At 32.0% G+C, this 19,743-nt stretch overlaps 1 protein-coding gene across 2 annotated transcripts in view; it reads right to left on the bottom strand.

Annotated features, from left to right (window-relative positions):
- LOC140062564 (vacuolar protein sorting-associated protein 33B-like) overlaps positions 1–19,330 on the bottom strand; it is a 33,888-nt gene extending 14,558 nt beyond the window's left edge. For both annotated transcript variants that reach the window (XM_072108829.1, XM_072108830.1), the window contains exons 1-11: positions 19,251–19,330; positions 18,699–18,779; positions 17,760–17,821; positions 17,045–17,094; positions 14,831–14,898; positions 8,096–8,141; positions 7,062–7,156; positions 6,549–6,653; positions 1,650–1,824; positions 419–492; positions 192–278 (exon numbers count right to left, since the gene is read on the bottom strand). In XM_072108829.1, coding sequence (XP_071964930.1) covers positions 192–278; positions 419–492; positions 1,650–1,824; positions 6,549–6,653; positions 7,062–7,156; positions 8,096–8,141; positions 14,831–14,898; positions 17,045–17,094; positions 17,760–17,821; positions 18,699–18,779 — 843 coding nt within the window. In that variant the 5' untranslated portion in view covers positions 19,251–19,330. The remainder of the gene's footprint in view (positions 1–191; positions 279–418; positions 493–1,649; positions 1,825–6,548; positions 6,654–7,061; positions 7,157–8,095; positions 8,142–14,830; positions 14,899–17,044; positions 17,095–17,759; positions 17,822–18,698; positions 18,780–19,250) is intronic.
- Between the last annotated feature and the right edge of the window lie 413 nt (positions 19,331–19,743).

The raw sequence follows: 19,743 nt of genomic DNA, 5'->3' as shown, positions 1-19,743 counted from the left end.
ATCTGTACAATTACTTCAATTCAGCTTTTGATTGCTATGTGCAAGTTTTCATTGAATTGAATAAAAATAGTAATATAAAATACAGCTTAATCGCAACATACCAGTGCTATATATATATATATTGTCATATCATTCCTCCACCCCCACCCCCCACAACATTAACAACCTCTAATGAGGTTTACTTTGCTCACCATATAACCACTTTGCACATGTTGTGCTTGGGCCTTGAGGAATGAAAACACATTTGTTATATGGCGGTTTCTTATTTCTTCAAATACCTGAAAGAAATAAAAAAAAAATTTTAAATACTCCAGCAGATCAATTTTTGAATAGGAAAAAGACAAAGATACAAAAGTAATTAAAGTAAGATCAATTGCACTAGTGACCTCATAAACATTTGTAACTTGTAAATACTTACGTCATCTTCATAATTCAATAAAAGCTTTATATTTTTATCCGTCCCTGTGACGTCTTTTCCAAACTCACAATATCCTAAAATCCGATAAAACTAACAATTAAATATATAGATATGATATAAATTTACACAATATAAATAATAATGGATAAATTCTATAGTGTAGTTGTATGAAATTTAATGTACACTTCATAAAATGCAATAAAAGGTTATGTTTTTTGTTTGTTTTATCTTTATACTGGGTGACCTCTTCAGTCAAAGACTGATCTCCCAGAGGGCCCAGTTGGTGATCAGTGGCTGTGATGTACTAATACACCGGGGTAACGCCCTACTCGTCTCGAAAGATGTACTAGGTTCTTTAAAGTGCACACGAGCAAGTTGTGTACACTGGACCTACGGTTTATAGTCCTTATCCGAGAAGACTCGTTCTACCACCAGAACCATGGAGTGAGTGAGCCTCGAACCCCTGCCGATGTTATGGCTACGTGATTACGGTTCCACTGTCTTAACCGCTCGGCCACTCACCCACCAGTGGTGAGCTCTCACACTGGTTAAACCCAGGGGCCCCAGAGCCTATAGGGCCCATGAGCAGTGCCCAGAGGAAAAAACAGGCAATAAAATATGCCGAAAAGGGGGGGGGGGGGCCACTTAAGTTTCCTAAACCAGGGGTCTCAGGTCTCTGCATTACGCCACTGGGATTATTATTGAATATGCATTCTCTACTTATCAAACAAAATCATTTTTTAAAACAGATATACACTTCTCAATGCTTACTGTATAATGATAATATTATATAAAATAGATACAATCGTTAAAATAATTGCATACCTTACTCTAAAATATTAAGTGCAGAACTATATATCATTTGATATGATTTTCAAAACACATCTGGTTGACTTTTTAGTTTTGTATTTTTCATCATGTTATTTTTTCATCATGTATTTTTTGTCCTTTTAAATTATGGTTTGACAATTGTTTTTTTTAGGTTTGGCAAACCTCATCATGGTTAATGGTTTTAAATTTGTATAGAGAAAAATACAAATAGTCTCTGTGTGATGTTAACACACGTGTAAAAACAAAGAAAGTGTTATTGTTAAATAAACCAGGAAAAAGCCTAATAAACTGAACAAATTGACCAAGACAACAGAAAAGAAGTCAGAAAACGGAGTCTCACATCACCACACTGCTTCTCTAATATCAAGACAAGCTAGCTATTTTAAATCCATTAACATACCACAATTGATTCCAAACGTTTCGTCTACGAGACCCTCATACGTTGTCTGCGTGCAGAGCGGAGTTACCATATCTACTTCTCTATCAATCAAAAACAGATGACCAATCTGGTGGTCAGGATCCCCAAGCACACCTCCTTGTAAATTCTCTATAGTTTTAGTCATTTCCAATACCATCTGAAATGGGTCAAGCCATATAGGTAATGGTCAAACATTCAAAACAAGTTTTTATATAAGTTTTTTTCAAAGGCCTGTACAAAGAAATGAAGATGGCAGCAAGTTTAAGTAACCATCCATGCTTAGGTCAATTACATTTTTTTCTAAAACGTATGGCTAAGCACCTTCACTTCTGCTGCCTCTCGCTTATGGAATGACCTACTAGATCATGTTCGTCTACTCTCGCCTTTAAATCTGCCTTGAAAATTCATCTTTTTCTTTCAGATTGAGCTCTCTCATACACCGCGCCTTTGATCACTTACTGCTGGAATAGGCGCGTTACAAATACTGTTATTATATTATTATCATTTTTTTTTTTTTCTTTTTGTTTTTTCACTTCTTTTATCGTATAATGTTACATATATTTGTATTGTAATTGTACTGTTTTTAGCAAGTTTTAACAAGTTTTTATGCATGTTTTTAACCAATTCAATTCAATTCAATTTCTCTATTGCTGCAAATGCCATCAAGGGCTAATATCCGCTTAAATATACTACATCATACAAACATAATTATACATATTTACATTAAAAATTTAAACACATAAAAATTATAGTTATTACTACTGTTGTAGTTATTATTTTTTTAATTATAGTAATTATTGTTATTATGATTTATTGTTACTAGATGGTACGCTCGCTTCGCTCGCGTACCATCTAGGTCGTGCCCACAGATGGTGTTCTCGAATACACAGTAATTTCAGCGTAACAAAACTGGCGATTTCAAATGTACGTCCCACAGGACTATAATACATTGGCGTTTACAGAAACGAATAAATAGACACGATGATTTATGTAGTCAACTAAAATTAGCACCCTGGGAATTACTTCCGAAGGAGAAACTTATCACAAAATGAGTCTAAATTTTTTATTTGGACTCATTTAAAGAAACCCAATTTGTGTTTTGTATGTAACATTAGGGTTGAGGGATGGGAAAGCGGATAGGTACAAAGAGGAACAATTTTTAAATATATTCTTTATCCACGCAGTAACGAAATATTTTTTTCATGTTTTATAGGCCTATAAATAATATACCTCTAAATACAGTAAAACGTTTGCGATTTAATACTTTGTTAATACTGTCACTGTCATAATCGATTGAAATATTTAAGTACATGTCACAATACACCACTACGACGTTTATATTTTTGGTAATTATTAATTAATACAAACGTTGAGGAGGAACTGTCAGTATAAAGTTTATTTGTATATAATGATGTGTTTATATATCTAACAGTAGAGCCTATCCACAATCTCAGTAATAAAGTTTATTTGTATATATTTTTATATTACATCTAACAGTACGAACATTCACAGTAAGAAATGTTCGATTCAAATGAGGACCAAAAATAGTTAATAGGTATTTACAGTATTGTCAAAGTATTGTAAGTTTATTCTCAAAGGGTCCATATATTTACCTACTGTATGTGTTAAACCAAGGGCTCATAAATTCACCTACTTGTGTTAAACCAAACTCTGGCAGACTGAGAGATTGGGATGTTCCATTCTTCGCAAATCAATACATTTGTATAATCGTATATTAAATCTATCAAAATAGTATTTTTTTAAGAAAATCGGCCTGTCTTCAACATTATGATGCTGTACTCTAGCTGTTCAACCGGTTTTCAGCTATTAAAAACAATTATCGTAGGAGATAGGAAATTGCGAAGCCTCCTCGCATTTTTGTGGCGGGTATATTTCAAGATGGACATCCATTAGACAGTGTATACCACGATCGGAAAACACCCCTATTTGGGGCAAATCGTTGAACCTAAATTAGTTTTAATGGTCAATAACTAATTATCTAACTTAATTTAATTAGTAAACAGGGTTACATCAGGTGGTTAAAATCAGTACCGAAAGTACGAAACAACTTTATATACCATCGAGTAAAAATTCTAGAAGTAAGGCGCGATTTAACGAATTTTGCCCTTACGTAAATTTATATATAGATTGTTCAACGATTTGCCCCAAATAGGGGTGTTTTCCGATCGTGGTATACACTGTCCAATGCATGTCTATCTTGAAAAATACCCGCATACAATAATACGAGGATGCTTCGCATTTTCCTATCTCCTCCTACGATAATTGTTTTTAATGGATGAAAACCGGTTGAACAGCTCGAGTACAGCATCATAATGTTGAAGACAGACCTATTTTCTTAAAAACATACTATTTTGATAGATTTAATATACATTTATACAAATGTATTGATTTCCGATGAATGGAACATTCCAATAATAACTCTTTGCTTTAACACAAGTACCACCAACTGTAGGTAAATTTATTGGCCCTTGGAGAATTAACCTAAAACCATATAGATAAGTATTGCAATACTTGGACATTACTGTAAATACGTATTAACATTTGTGGTCGCCATTGAATTTACTGTGAGTGTGGGTACTGTTAGATGTATAACACAATCATGTACAAATAAACGTATTACTGTGAGTGTAGGCCCTACTGTTATATAGAACGTACAATATACAAATAAACTGTAGTACTGACAGTTGCTTCTCAACGTTTGTATTAATTAATAATTACAAAGAATATAAACGTTGTAGTGGTACGTGTATCGTTACATGTACTATGCTATTTCAATCGACTATGACAGTGACAGTTTTAAAAAAGTATTAAGTCGCAAATGTGTTACTGTACTCATTTTGTGACAAGTTTCTCTTTCGGAAGTAATTTCCAGTGTGCTAATTTCAGTTTAATACATAAATCATCGTGTCTATTTATTCGTTTCTGTAAACAATAATAACTATTATCGTCCTGCAGTACGTACATTAAAAAAAGCATTTTTTACGCTGAAATTACTGTGTATTCGAGAACCATCTGTGGGCACGACCTAGATGGTATGCGAGCGAAGCGAGCGTACCATCTAGTGTTTAATAATTGATTGTATATAATATAAAATATGATAATTATCGATTAGCGATTGTTTAACTGGTTATTACTCTCTTCTCAAACAAACAGGGAATCAAATAAAATTGAATACAATACTTTATTATCCCTAGGAATTATATTGGCTCAGTCATAATCAAGACACTATAAAACAACATTATATATCAAGATTATGATTTCTGTAGACGCATGCGTTTAAAGTTTTGGTTTGTTGTACAGTGGCTATCTAGCATCAATTGATACTTTACGTTTGTCTTAGACAGTGTATTCATAATGATTAAACTTATAAAACAAACTGACACGGAGAACAAAATAAACGTATAGGCAAAGAGAAGGACATTACTGTAAATACGTATTAACATTTGTGGTCGCCATTGAATTTACTGTGAGTGTGGGTACTGTTAGATGTATAACACAATCATGTACAAATAAACGTATTACTGTGAGTGTAGGCCCTACTGTTATATAGAACGTACAATATACAAATAAACTGTAGTACTGACAGTTGCTTTTCAACGTTTGTATTAATTAATAATTACAAAGAATATAAACGTTGTAGTGGTACGTGTATCGTTACATGTACTATGCTATTTCAATCGACTATGACAGTGACAGTTTTAACAAAGTATTAAGTCGCAAATGTGTTACTGTATCAAGTGGTATATTATTTATAGGCCTGTGAGTAGGCCCTACTGTTATATAAAACGTACAATATACAAATAAACTGTACTACTGACAGTTGCTTCTCAACGTTTGTATTAATTAATAATTACAAAGAATATAAACGTTGTAGTGGTACGTGTATCGTTACATGTACATGCTATTTCAATGGACTATAACAGTGACAGTTTTAACAAAGTATTAAATCGCAAATGTGTTACTGTATCAAGTGGTATATTCTTTATAGGCCTATCAAAGTGAAAAACATATTTCGTTACTGAGTAGATAAATAATATATTAAAACATTGTTCTTCTTTGTACCCATATCCTCTTCCCCATCCCTCAAAACTAATGTTACACACAAAACACAAATTGGGTTTGTTTAAATGAGTCCAAATAACAAATTTGGACTCATTTTTTGAAAAGTTTCTCTTTCGGAAGTAATTCCCAGTGTGCTAATTTCAGTTTAATACATAAATCATCGTGTCTATTTATTCGTTTCTGTAAACAATAATAACTATTATTGTCCTGCAGTACGTACATTAAAAAAAGCATTTTTTTACGCTGAAATTACTGTGTATTCGAGAACCATCTGTGGGCACGACCTAGATGGTACGCGAGCGAAGCGAGCGTACCATCTAGTTATAATAATTAATATAAGTGTAATAACTTATAGGTTACATCTTAAGGGCAGTTTTAATGTCAAGCACAGAAGAGGAAGACACGTTAAGATGAAAAGATTGAGCGAGTGAGAGTAAGTCTATATGTATATTTCTTTTTTAAATTTGGCTTTTTTTTTTCAAATTATGTTAAATGTTTGAGTTTTTTTATCAGGTATAATTTATGTTTGTCCATCCAATTTTTGGTCAGAGTGAATAACTATTATGTAACATTATGTAATATTATGTAACATTAAAATAGCCTATTCAATAGCATTTTATTTACACTTCTTTTTCATAGATTAACAAAAATGCAACAAAATGTCATCAAACAATAAATTTGTTCTTCACCTAGGTAAATTTTACATCATTTAAACTAAAATTTTAGACAATTACAAATTGCAAGTGCAAATCAAAGCTGTTAAAGGAAGAACTATTAACACAAATTAGTTTTACTCACTTTTGCGCATCGTCCTTGGCTGGATATATTGGGAATTTTGTGGAATATAACTTGAAGGTTAATCAATGAATTAACAATTGGACTTATCCAGCTCTGATCCCCATGCTGTATTAAACACAAATTATAATATTTTTAGGTCAACTTAATTACTACCATAATGCCAACTATGGGCTTTTTATTCAAATGAAAATTAAGATAAGATTACTAAATGCCACGTTTCAACTGGGTATACATAAATTTGAGTTTACAATAACATATACAGACATAAATAAAGAGAAAAAGAACATAAAAAGTAATAGTGTTTTAATATTCAAATTATGTGGCTATTACCAGGTTTAAAATTGTATTAATTTACTCTCTGTATTTTAAATGATACCCTGTTGATGTGCTGTTATTATCTTCTTCTTTGTCTAAGTTTTTTTTTATGATGGCATGCAAATATTTCTCTTAGAAATAATAATTTTATAATAATTCCGGAAATTCAGTTCCAAATAAAAATTTAAGAGAACATACCAGATAAAAGGATTTGAAAAATTCTGGAAGTTCTAAGGATAGAATGTCATTGTCTAATGGAATAAGTCCCAGCTTGCATTCCTCAAACGTAACATCTGAAATGAAATAAATTGAATTGATGAACTTTTTTTCAGCAAAATGTGTTTATGTTTTAAACCAATGCTTTTTACACAAATAATGCTTATAGGTAACAATCTGGATAGAGACCCAGTAACTCCTGGACTTTGCAGTAGTGGTTTGTGGACTGTACCATTTATATATAGGAATGTTCAAGATGTCTCTCTCTCCCTTCAAGGAGTATAGGCAATTTTTGGTTTATCCATGTAAGTGAGGCACCAAATAGCCTAAGCCCTTTTTTTTCCCTTTCAATGGGAGTAACCCATTTTTATTGTCTCTTTTTTTTATATATATATACATTTGTTCTTCATACAATATCAATATCGGTACAACATTTTTGAACCAGTCCATATATAAATATACAGTATATGCATATGGTACTGAGTAATTTCATAGTAAATATTTTACAATCGGTATCATTTTTAAATTGTTTATAACACATTCTTAAGCTTGTTTTGCATTAATCTATGGCCTAAACAACACTATCAATATATTGATATAAAACAAAATAATGTCAGCAACTATAGACTATATAACATTTTGACCTAAAAGTGCTTATCACACTAGATATTGATGAACTATATTGATATTGTTGTTTAGGCCATAGAATAATTTTAAAACAACAATATCAATATAGTCCATCAATATCTAGTGATAGCACTTTTAGGTCAAAATTGTATATAGTATATAGTCTATAGTTGCTGTCATTATTTTGTTTTAATCAATATCTTAATTCAGAAAAATATTGTCCAATTAAAATTGAAAACTAGCATCTACAAATGGTAATAAAATCTAAAAAAATACAATATGTTTATTGATATTTTTTATTAATCAACTTATATTAACTGAATATGGATAGAACATAGAATTACAATAGAACATGGTAAGTCTTTGTATCAACATTAATAACCACTCACCTCCATAAACACCTTCTTCCTCCATAATCACCTCACATATGTACATCTACAAAACAATAAAATGATTTTTTTTCTCTACACGTTTTAGAGATCGCTCTGCACAAAAATGACAGAAAGAAAGAAGAATAATACAGAAAAAAAAAAGATGATGAAACAGGACAGTTACAAGGAGTTATCCGCTGAATGTGGATAACTAATAAATCCATTTTTTTTTTGTGAATTAGACATAATATAATATAATTTACTTCGGAACTTCACTTTTGTAATAGTGGCACACTTTACATTTTGAAGGTGCGTCCAACAAAAAATATATATAAGAAAGCACAAAATAGACAAAAAACATAGGTGTTCTTACTTAAACTACATACGGTAACATGTAATAAAACCCATTCATTCCCCTCCCTCCTCTTCTCTAAAAATAACAAGTACAACATATAATTTAAATACAGTACATGATTACTCTTAATCTACAAAACCCACCTTACTTACAACATGACGGAAATATGAATAAAACAACATTTTTTCCTCCATAATTACAATAGGAAAAATATAATAACCAGTTAACAAACAGAAAATTAGATTAGAACCAGTATAATTATTTATGCAACCACTTAGACCATAACTGTTAATATGCATACTATTGTATTTACAGTAACTGTTTATACAAATATAACTAGGCAAAAGTAAAAGAATTATTATGACGAAAACAATTAACAGACACTTTTAAATAATTAGTTATCTAAAAAACTAAACCTAATTTTACTAATATTACAAAATGACACTGCAATACAGAACCAGGCGCCTCTTAATTTATCTATTTTTTGGATTAATTAATTGAGAGCGGTTTTTCCATAATCTTTTAACATATGCTTTACAAAACCTATCAAGAATATTCATAACTTCCTTTCTGAAGAGATAATTATCACTTCCCAGAGTAAGATGTAATTTAACATCAGTGTTCCCATTAATGAATAACTCCCAAATTTCATTATAATCAAATGATTGCAGTTGTAACTTTAAAGCCCCCTTCCCTACGTTTTTTAGATCTAATTTAAGATCACAAACTATATTTAATGTAAAAATAATACTATATGGTCCTATTGCGATAACTTTTTTCGTCTTTAAACGGTTAAAAATGTGAAAAATAAATCGATTCTAATAATTATAGCGGCCCGCTATAAATCCCAAAATGCATTGCGTGCAGATTGATATTTTTGTTTTTCACCTGTAATTCGCCCACTTTTCGATCGATCGTGAGGCCAAAACAAATGGAAGACTCCTAACTTTTCAGCGAAAATACCGGGTTTTCACCAATTTGTATCAACGGAGTCTGGCAAAAATAGAAAGACAATTAATGCAGCAACTATACAACGTCAGGCTAGGTATATAGCTAGCGTACGATGTTCGTACGTTATCGATGTTTACCAGCTAGGCCTACAAAACTAAGCCTAGCTAGGCTAGGCCTAAGACCGTCCACGAGAGGTCGATCGCCGCGAGCTAGTTAGGTAGTGCATTGTTTCTCACTTTTTATCATAATTTACCATAAAACGTACATTTAAGACAAGGAATGACATGGTTTAATGTTTTTAAAGTGATATATATGTATTATTTTCCAAAAAAACGTCCAAAATTGCAGGGAAGGGGTCTTTAACTTTGTATTTTCATCGGTCCTTACAGTATCTCATTGAACGCAGGACATTCAAATAAAAAGTGTCTGATATTTTCTTTACAATTATCACTACAAAGTTTACACAAACCATTACATTCTGGTGTCCAATTACATATTCTACCTTCAAGCAGGAGAGTATTTGATCGTAATTTAAACTTAAGATTTACCCCCTCAAAGTCCGTATTATCTAACAAGTAATTCTCAAGATTAGGAATTGTTTTTAATGTAATATAATCACTAAGTAAAGACTTACTGGTTACTTCTTCACTCCAATTTTGAATTGAAGCTTCACTAAATTTTCTATACAGCTTAGAATCTTATAATTGAAGTCATTAAAATCACAATTGAAGGCAATTAAAGAATCAAGTAATAACCTCGGCCATCGACTTTTTTCCATCTTTAAAACTCGATCTATGAAATTAATTCTGAAATTATTTTGTAAGTCTGATATAGGTATCCAGCCAAGATCACCGTATAATGCTGTTCGTGGAGTATTACGAGATGCTTTCAAAATGCATCGGGCCATTTGAAGTTGCAACCGTTAAAGTTTATCGGTATCGCAACTACTACCGCACCACACAGAACATGCATATAGTTAATTGAAGGAAGAGCGATTGCTTTCCACAAGATATTACCATAATACTGTATACTAGATTTAAGTTATTACAATTGTCAATAATGGATTTTATATACGCAATAAGGCGATTCCCTTTCTTAATTACATTATCAATATGAAAGTGATCATTAAGGTTACGAGATATATATACGCCCAAATATTTATAGTGATCTACTTCTGAAATACCATGGTTACCTAATTTCAAAATTTAATTTTATCAGTATGCTTGCCAATAACCATGACATTGGACTTTTCATAATTAAATTGCAATTTCCAAACTTGTGAAAATTGGTCCGCTAGATATAAAATAAAAATTGTCTGCACGCGATAACGCTTTTTAATGTAAAGATGTGATCTTCGCATCTATGTTCTTGTCTAAAGCCACCCTGGACTTCCGATAAGACATTATTCTCAAGATAACAAGAAATGTTCTGGGCAATAATTCTATTAAAAATCTTTGAAACACATGATGTCAGGGAAATTCCTCTATAATTATTAATATCTTTCCGATTACCTTTCTTAAAAATTGGTATTATAATACTAACATTCCATTCATTTGGAATAGCTTCGAGATGAATAATTCTATTAAATAACTCTAAAATAGAATGATGCAGTATTTCACCACCATTCTTTAACAATTCGTTTGTAATATAGTCGGTTCCTGGAGCTTTATTATTTTTGGCAAGTGAGATTGCCTCGGCCACAATATCAAAATTAATTTCTATATCATATATACAGTTATCATTGTTGTTTCTTGGTTGATCAAGTCTATCATGTCGAATTTGTTCAACAAACTTATTCGTTATAAAAGAGCTACTATCATTCATATTTATATTCATTTTACCTAATGTTTCCCAATATTGTTTTATGGTTTGGTTCATCATCTTCCTGTCTGATATAACCTCATTTGACCCAGGAACCCTGATACAATCAACCTTATTTTTATTACAATTTTGCTTAGATCCTCTAAGAAATTTCCAAAAATCTTTACATGAGGGACCTCCTTTTTTTGCAATATCAACCGACTGTTTAACATTCTTTTCAAGAATTTTTTCTTTAATCAACGATTTTGCATGAATATGCTTTTGTTGATAAGAAAGCCAAAGACAATTGCTTGTACCAGCATCTTGGTCTTTTGACTTTACATAATGTCTATGAAGTCTGGCAGCCTTCTTCCTTTCTTTTATAGCTTCATTTACTTGTTTATCAAACCATGGTTTTCGTTTACCCTTTATCTCTTTAATTCCTATGGCTTCAGTTGCCGCGGATATTACAATATCTTTCCAAGAATCCCAGAGGTCATTGACGTTATCAAAAGAATTGGCATTCCAATTAATAAAACTATCTCTCAATTTTTCACGGTAATTTGTGAAATCTTGTTCATTCTTAATGTTCCATAATTTTGATTTTGGTTGATACACTATGTTAGGTTTTTGAGGTTGGATATTAAGTGATAATAATATAGTATTATGGTCGCTACCTAATCCATATTTTCTTTCTTCATCAACAAGTAATTCATTAACAGAGTTAATTATATTTTTAGAACATAACATGTAGTCTATTGTGGTTCTTTGATTTGCTCTAAAGCATGTAATTTTACCGTTACAAAAAATTGTAGAATTTAAAATTATCATGTTTGCATTATCTTTAAAATGCAGCAACCTTAAGTGTTAAGTGTTGGGTCACCGTTAATTATATATAGATACCTATTCTTGCGTTAAAATCACCCATTATTAAAATATATGGATCATCATCAACATTAGGATTTTCAATTTGAATTATTTCGGACAGTAATTGATTATATAGTTCATCTGTAATTTCCACATTTGAACCTTCCACTGGGAAATAACAAATAGCAATATACATAGATCTATTAAAATTAAATCTAACCTTAACTCATAATCTTTCAAAGTTATCTGACATACAATCAAGAGCATTATCATCGAGAATTGTAATTTTATTCGAAATATAAATACCTACACCACCCCCACCTTTACCAATTCTGTTTTTACCAATCCAACGATAATTATCAATATCAACTACCATTTCGTTCTTAAGAAACGTTTCGGCAACCCCAAACATGTGAATATTATTCTTATTTTAAAAATTGGAAATTTCATATAATTTTGTCCTAATAGTCTATTCATATTATTAAATGCGATTTTAATATCAATAACGTTATTAAAATCCGATTTACCCTTTTTACCTCCTCGACGATGTCTTTTCCGATTTACGTTTGTCTTATTAATGTTATGTTCTTCAATTTGACGAGGAGCAACTGTGTCCGACGTATCAAGTTCATCAATTAAAACTGTATATCTGTTTAGTGAATAGTTTTCTGTATTGTGAGAATGTTCTGTATTGCAGGCAAAATCCTATGTACCCCGACTAGTTGGTTCGAAATCGCGATTGTAATGTTGATTTCAGCGGCTGGTCTTCCTCGTATGCTGTTGGTTCCATTCAGAAGAAAAGGCATGCATGTTGTCGTCTAGTTGTAGCCTATTTCCATAACCGGGTTGATAATAACACTGCCATGTATTATGATTTTTCATCCCACACAGCTTACAATACATTTGATTGTAAATCAATTTTTGTCGCTGGTGTTTCTTGTTTGGTTGTTGCTTACTTGGTTTTGCCGATTGCTTGGATATGATCATGTGTGTACATCATTAATACTGTGCAACAGAGTGCGAGTTCCTTGTCTTGTGAGATGTAAACCTCCCTTGTTCAGATTACTTTGAACGATTTCTCCGCTTCTCAACAGAAGCGACTCATCATTGTCAACAACAACGCAATTTTCAGTGTTTCTAGCGATGTCTCTGATGGACACATTTAGTCTAGTCACGCGGTTTTGATAATCTGGATTATACAGCCGGGGACAGATGGTAGATAGTACGATCTTTGGTGTAAACGGTCTTTTCTGTAGATCCTTATCATTTTTTTATAGTTGGCAATACCGGATTCAAGCTTTTCGGTTGACGTACAGTTGTTAGTGCCAACATGAACCACAACAGTGCTAAACGCTTGGTCCGAGTCCAGCCTTTTGTTTAGTTTCGAATCAATATCCTGAATCCTTCCGCCACGCAAACAAATCACCTCTGTATCAATTAGCCCTCGTTCCTTAATGTCTCTAATCATTGAGTCGCCTATCAAAAGTGTGGCTGGAAGTTGCTTAGAGTTGTCGGTGTCGAGTGGAATATTTTCTTTCGGGGTAGTCTGAGTTGTAACAACGGTGGTTGTATCGACAATAATGTCTGATCTAGGCACTATTGGTTGATCATGATGATGTTGTGAAACCGAAGTATAGTTGTTCAACTTAACCTGTAGGTTCTCGATATTTACAGATTGTTCACTGATAACTTTCGACAATGACCTAATCTCCTTATTTAGATCAGTTATCACCGCTTCGTGGTCCGAATTAAGTCGGAGTAGTGTCTTAATTGTTCTGGGTATGTCCTTACACAATGGACATATCCACCCCTTCATGTTGGATGTAGACTTAACATTAAGGCATACTCTATGGAAATGTTCCTGGCATAAAGTACATATAAGTGGTTTCCCTTTGTCAATATGGCCAGCTTGACAGTTATATAAACATTGAATCCTAGACAAAGTTTGTGAGTCAGCGATAGATTTATCGTAACTAGTTGAAGGTAAATCTTCTAATTGTAAATCGACGTCAATATTACTTGAAGAGTTCGTTGTATTGTTAGTAGGCCCAGCCATTATTGACTATTCTTATTCAAGGCCGACGCTTGGCTTGTGGCGTGGGTACCCGGTGGCGTGAGTACCTTTCAAAGTTGGCAGTTAATTAAGCGAAAATTTGCTTACCTCAGTATCGATAGATTACCACAAAAAATCACTTGATGTATAACATGGTTTGAACTACTTGGTCAGCACATTGATGAATACCTATAGTACATGATTTGTCACGCTAATTTAGCAAATTACTGCGAAAAAGGGCAATTCTAATGAAAGATTTGAAGAGCCTCCGTAGACCACGTCCGCTCCGTCCGATTCATCTAATGATTTCTATTAGATTATTTTCTTGAAAATGATAAAATAGATAGAAACGCCAAATTTTCAAAATGTGTTCTGTCTCTTTAATTGGATTTATCCTTTTATTATTTTATCTGAAATTAATCAGTGGATCTTCTTGTAGAAACATCATTGCTGTAAGCCCACTCAACGTTTTATGTTTAAAAACCTGTTAATTCCTTTGATAGAAAAATGTTGTTTTTGGAGTGGCCGCTTAGTGGATTGGGTTCTCGTCTAATAATTCAAGGATTGTGTTCTATTCCTGTCTGACATTTTCTCATGGCGTGTTTAACTCCACTTTTTGTAAAGTATCGTGTGTTTTTCTCTGTGAAACTCTTAGTAGTCCTTAACAATTTAATGCTGTTGTTCACAAAACATTCTATAATTATAGTGATTTGGAATAAGAAAATACCTTTTTTGGAATAAGAGCTACGGTGTACAACGTTTTCTTGCCACCTTGTTTATCAGATTTAATGTGATCTAAGAAAAAAGTGAATAATTATTATATACGCAATATTATCGATAAGATGAAAATAACAACAAGAAGATAAGTCTGAGAGCATAACAAAAGTATTTACAGGCAATTCAAAGGCATACATTTTTAATTGTAAAATGTATTAGTCCATGGGCTGGAGGGGGTTACCGTTTTCCCGTTTTACTCCGTTTTCTTATTCAATATGTTAGTAAGCACAAGTAAAAGACAATTCAATGCACTGCAATTTTTTTCATGTTAACACACATTTTGTTATTCAATGTCATTGTCAGTAAACACAAGTAAAACACAATTAAAATGAAAAGTATTGAAAAAATTGGAGAATTGATATTGAAATGTATCTCATTATGGCAAATATTTGAAATTTTGCAAAAGGTCAGTGACCTTTTTGACCTCTACTGACCTTAAACATAGTTCAATTAATTTTATTAAAATTCTATATGGTTAAAAAACACGAATGCTACACAACGACACCAAGATCATACTAATTAGATGTTTGATTCTTGGGTTATTGCTATTAATGTTACACCCTACCCCAAAAAATGTATTTTTATTACAATTTTTAAGAATAAAAAATGATAATTTGTGTATAATGAACTGCAATTTTAATCTTGTTAACATATATTTTCTTATTCAATATGTCAGTAAGCACAAGTAAAACACAATTAAGATAAAACATATTGAAAATTATAGATACTATGTTGAAATTTATCTATATTTTGGCAAAAATATGCATTTTTGTAAAAGGTCAATGACCTTTTGACCTCTACTGACCCTACTAATAGTCCGGTTAATTTTATTTAAATTTTATAAGATTTTAAAAGATGTATGCAACACAATGGTACCAAGATAATACTAATTAGGTGTTGGATTCTTGGGTTATTGGGATAATTGTTACCCCCTACCCCAAAAATGTCTTTTTATTGTAATTTTGAAGAATAACAAAATTACATGACAATGGTATTAATGCAGTGCAATTTTTTTCATGTTAACACATATTTTGTTATTCAATATGTCAGTAAACACAAGTAAAACACAATTAAAATAAAAAATATTGAAAATTGGAGATTTGATATTGAAATGTATCTCATTATGGCAAATATTTGCAATTTTGCAAAAGGTCAGTGACCTTTTGACCTCTACTGACCTTAAAAATGGTTCGATTAATTTATTCAAATTTTATATGATTAAAAAACATGAATTCTACACAACGACACCAAGATCATACTAATTAGATGTTTGATTCTTGGGTTATTGGTATTATTGTTACCCCCTACCCCAAAAAATGTATTTTTATTGCAATTTTTAACAATAAAAAATAACAATTTGTATATAATGAACTGCATTTTTTATCTTGTTAACATATATTTTCTTATTCAATATGTCAGTAAGCACAAGTAAAACACAATTAAGATAAAAAATATTGAAAATTGTAGATACGATATTGAAATTTATCTATATTTTGGGAAAAATTTGTATTTTGCAAAAGGTCAATGACCTTTTGACCTCTACTGACCTTAATAATCTTCCGAAATTTTAAAAGATTTTAAAAGATGTATGCTACACAATGTTACTAAGATAATACTAATTATATGTTGGATTCTTGGGTTATTAGGATAAATGTTACCCCCTACCCCAAAAAATATTTGAAGATAAACCACTGATGATCATTACAAATGACGCAAGTACATACAATGCATCCCTATATTTTTCTTGTTAACATCGATTTTTTCACTCTATATGTCCGTGGGAAGAAATGATACCAAAGAAGTTTAACTGTGGGGGGGGGGGGGGGTGCACGGTAACCCCCTCCAGCCCATGGACTATATTGTTTATTTTTTTTACAACTAAAGAGCTACTGTACCTGTGATGTGAAATAATTAACTATAATGTTAATTAAATATATGTAGTATAATTATTCAATCAATACATTTTTGTTTTTGTTTTTTTAGAATTCTATATTCTATTATACTGTAAATTAACATAACTTCCATGTATTTTATGTGCATTGTTTGTTCCCTCAAGTGGTGAACCTTGACCTTACAGTTGGTTAGTGGAATAATAAATAAAGCAAAATTCAATAAGGGTTTTCATAATTTATTTATATTTTCACTTTAAAAAAAATGTTATTACCTGCAATCACTTTCATATTTTCAGCTGTCGGACGACAAATATACATCCTTCTGCAAAAACAGGATATTTTTATTGCATCAGACGACATAAAACAACATTACAAATTCTAGACAGTGGGAGGCTTAACTCAAGTAAACAGAACAAAGAATGCAGTGTATTAAAAAGTCAATACTGGGACTATACCCAGGGATATGCCTGTTAGTGAAATCAGACATAAAGGATGGATGAAAGGACGGAATATACTGTCATTAATAATAATATCCTGAATTTATATAGCGCCTAATGTATTGAAACCTCTAAACGCTGAACATTATTACCCCAGTCATTTTTTGGATCAAACATGTATGGAAACATACTTCCATAATGCAGCTAGTAATCAGCGCAAAGTTGTGTGTTGATCTAACTGGGTACCCATTTATACACCTGGGTGGAGAGAGGCAAACGTAAGTAAAGTATCTTGCCTACAGATACAAGCAATGAGGCGAGAGTTGGATTCGAACCTCGGTCTCACGATCAGTAGTCCAACACACTGCGCCACACGCCCAACAACAACAATTAATAAAACTTTCATAGGTACAAGAAAGACATTTGAAGAATAATAATAACAAAACATTTTAGTAATGTTGTCATGTTAAATTTATTTCATATTTGTTTAAATCACATTATATACAATACAAAACATTTGACTTTGTCTTTTAATTTAGATTTTACTTACTGTCCAGAGTCTGTTTTTGGTGAATTTGGTTCTAATTTGAATATTTTGCTGGCACCATGGTTCTGCAAAAATAGAAATTGTATCCATAATCTATCAATAATATAAATATTATAAACTGTCCCCTGAACTGTCCATATATTTTATATATTTATTTTTTATTTATTTTCCCAGCCAACAGTGAACTCAAGGTTCACCATCTAAAGCTCTAGTCTACACTATCAAACTAATTTGACAAAAAAAGTGTGTGCCCAAATATGGCAGTGATATGCCCAAATATGGTAGTGATATGGCACCATCATGTTCATGATATGGGCACATCACATTTTTTTGTCACATAAACTGTGTTAGTGTAGACAGAGCTTGATTGAGGAAACATAGACCAACATCAAACAATGATAAAATAAATACAAATTCGACTACAGTAAGCTACTAATAATATTATTTATAAATTATACCAATTATTAAAATTTGTTTTTTTGCCCAATAAAAACTAGTTTAGTAAAATTTGCAATACAGTGATTTATAAACACTAACAGACAGTATATTATAATACTATACAAACCTTACTATCTTTACTATAAATTTATAATGCATTTGTCAATTGTATGACCCAGTATACACCCCCATGGGTGCGTCATTTACAAATAATTACTGATGCAGGGGTGCGTCAAAAAACCTAGATGGTATGTCACATCAATGAACAAGGTGTGTCAATGTCCGTCACTTTACCATCCACCATATCATAAACAATATGGTGACAGTGCGTCAAAATGGGTGCACCATGGTCACTAAAGGTAACATTTTTTTACGCACGAGTTCATCATGGCATTCATAAGGTATGACGCACATCGGACAAATGACGCACCTCTCCCGGGGGTCGTATAGTGGGTCATACAATTGACAAGTGCATAAAATACATATAAAATAATAAAAATGTACCCGTAAAAGCTGAGCACCTGCAATCCTATCAAGTATCTTCATAAGTTTTGGTTCAATCACCAAATCCTTACTATCTGGCATCTAAGAAAACATTTAGTTGTAATATTAATAAATATCAAAATAAAGATGAAACAGGCCAGAGCTACTGTAGTCTAGTCTACAAACAAGGCCTAGTAGTAGAGTAGTGTGTATTTTAATATTATTAAATAATTATATAAACTTCCTTTAAAGCATCCATAGGCCTATCATCGCAATTGCTATTTATTATTTATGGCTAAAAGAATTAATTAAAATTAAATTTTTTAAATGTTATAAAATATGACACCCAAAGTCGGAGGTTGTGTAATACATCTAGGCCTAGACTATAAATCAGGGCGAAACGACCTGTATGTATATGTAACTGATGAGTGTCCTGGATGAATCCTCCAGCACTGCAACAAGCTATCACTCATACAGGGACGGCCTAGGCCTAGCTAGGCACGGCGTACCTGCAACAGTCACCTGGGAATTAATAATATAGTACCAAACTCATTATTTTGGTGAATTACTTACAGATTCAAGAGTGCGAATAAGTTCATCTCTGGCCAAAACTTTTAATTGATTAAAATCAAGATCTCCTTCTGACGATACCGCCGCCATGTTTTTGTTTAGCTTAAATTTAACTATGGGACGCCGTTAGTGCGGTATTAAAACATAGGCCTACTTTGCCTTATAAGATAAGATAAGATAAGATAAATCTTTATTGTCATGAACACAACAAGGCGAACATGAAATTGGTTTTCCTTGATGCTTAAAAACACATACAATATATAAAACATTAAAAATATCAATACAATACATTAAACTATATACAGTAGTAAACAAGTAAACAAACTATCTTTGGAATGTTGTGTTAGAAACATGAATAGAGTTGTGGACAAATGATTTCCTACATCGAGTGGTATTGCACATTAAAGGACGAATTCTACCTGATTTATTAACAACATATTTATCATTCAATTGTTGTGAGTTATCTTCCATTATTTTCTTAACTTGGCTAATAACA

This window comes from Antedon mediterranea, chromosome 11, assembly GCF_964355755.1.
Source record: "Antedon mediterranea chromosome 11, ecAntMedi1.1, whole genome shotgun sequence".
NCBI classification, from domain to species: Eukaryota; Metazoa; Echinodermata; class Crinoidea; order Comatulida; family Antedonidae; genus Antedon; species Antedon mediterranea.
This window is presented reverse-complemented; position numbering and strand designations above follow the sequence as displayed.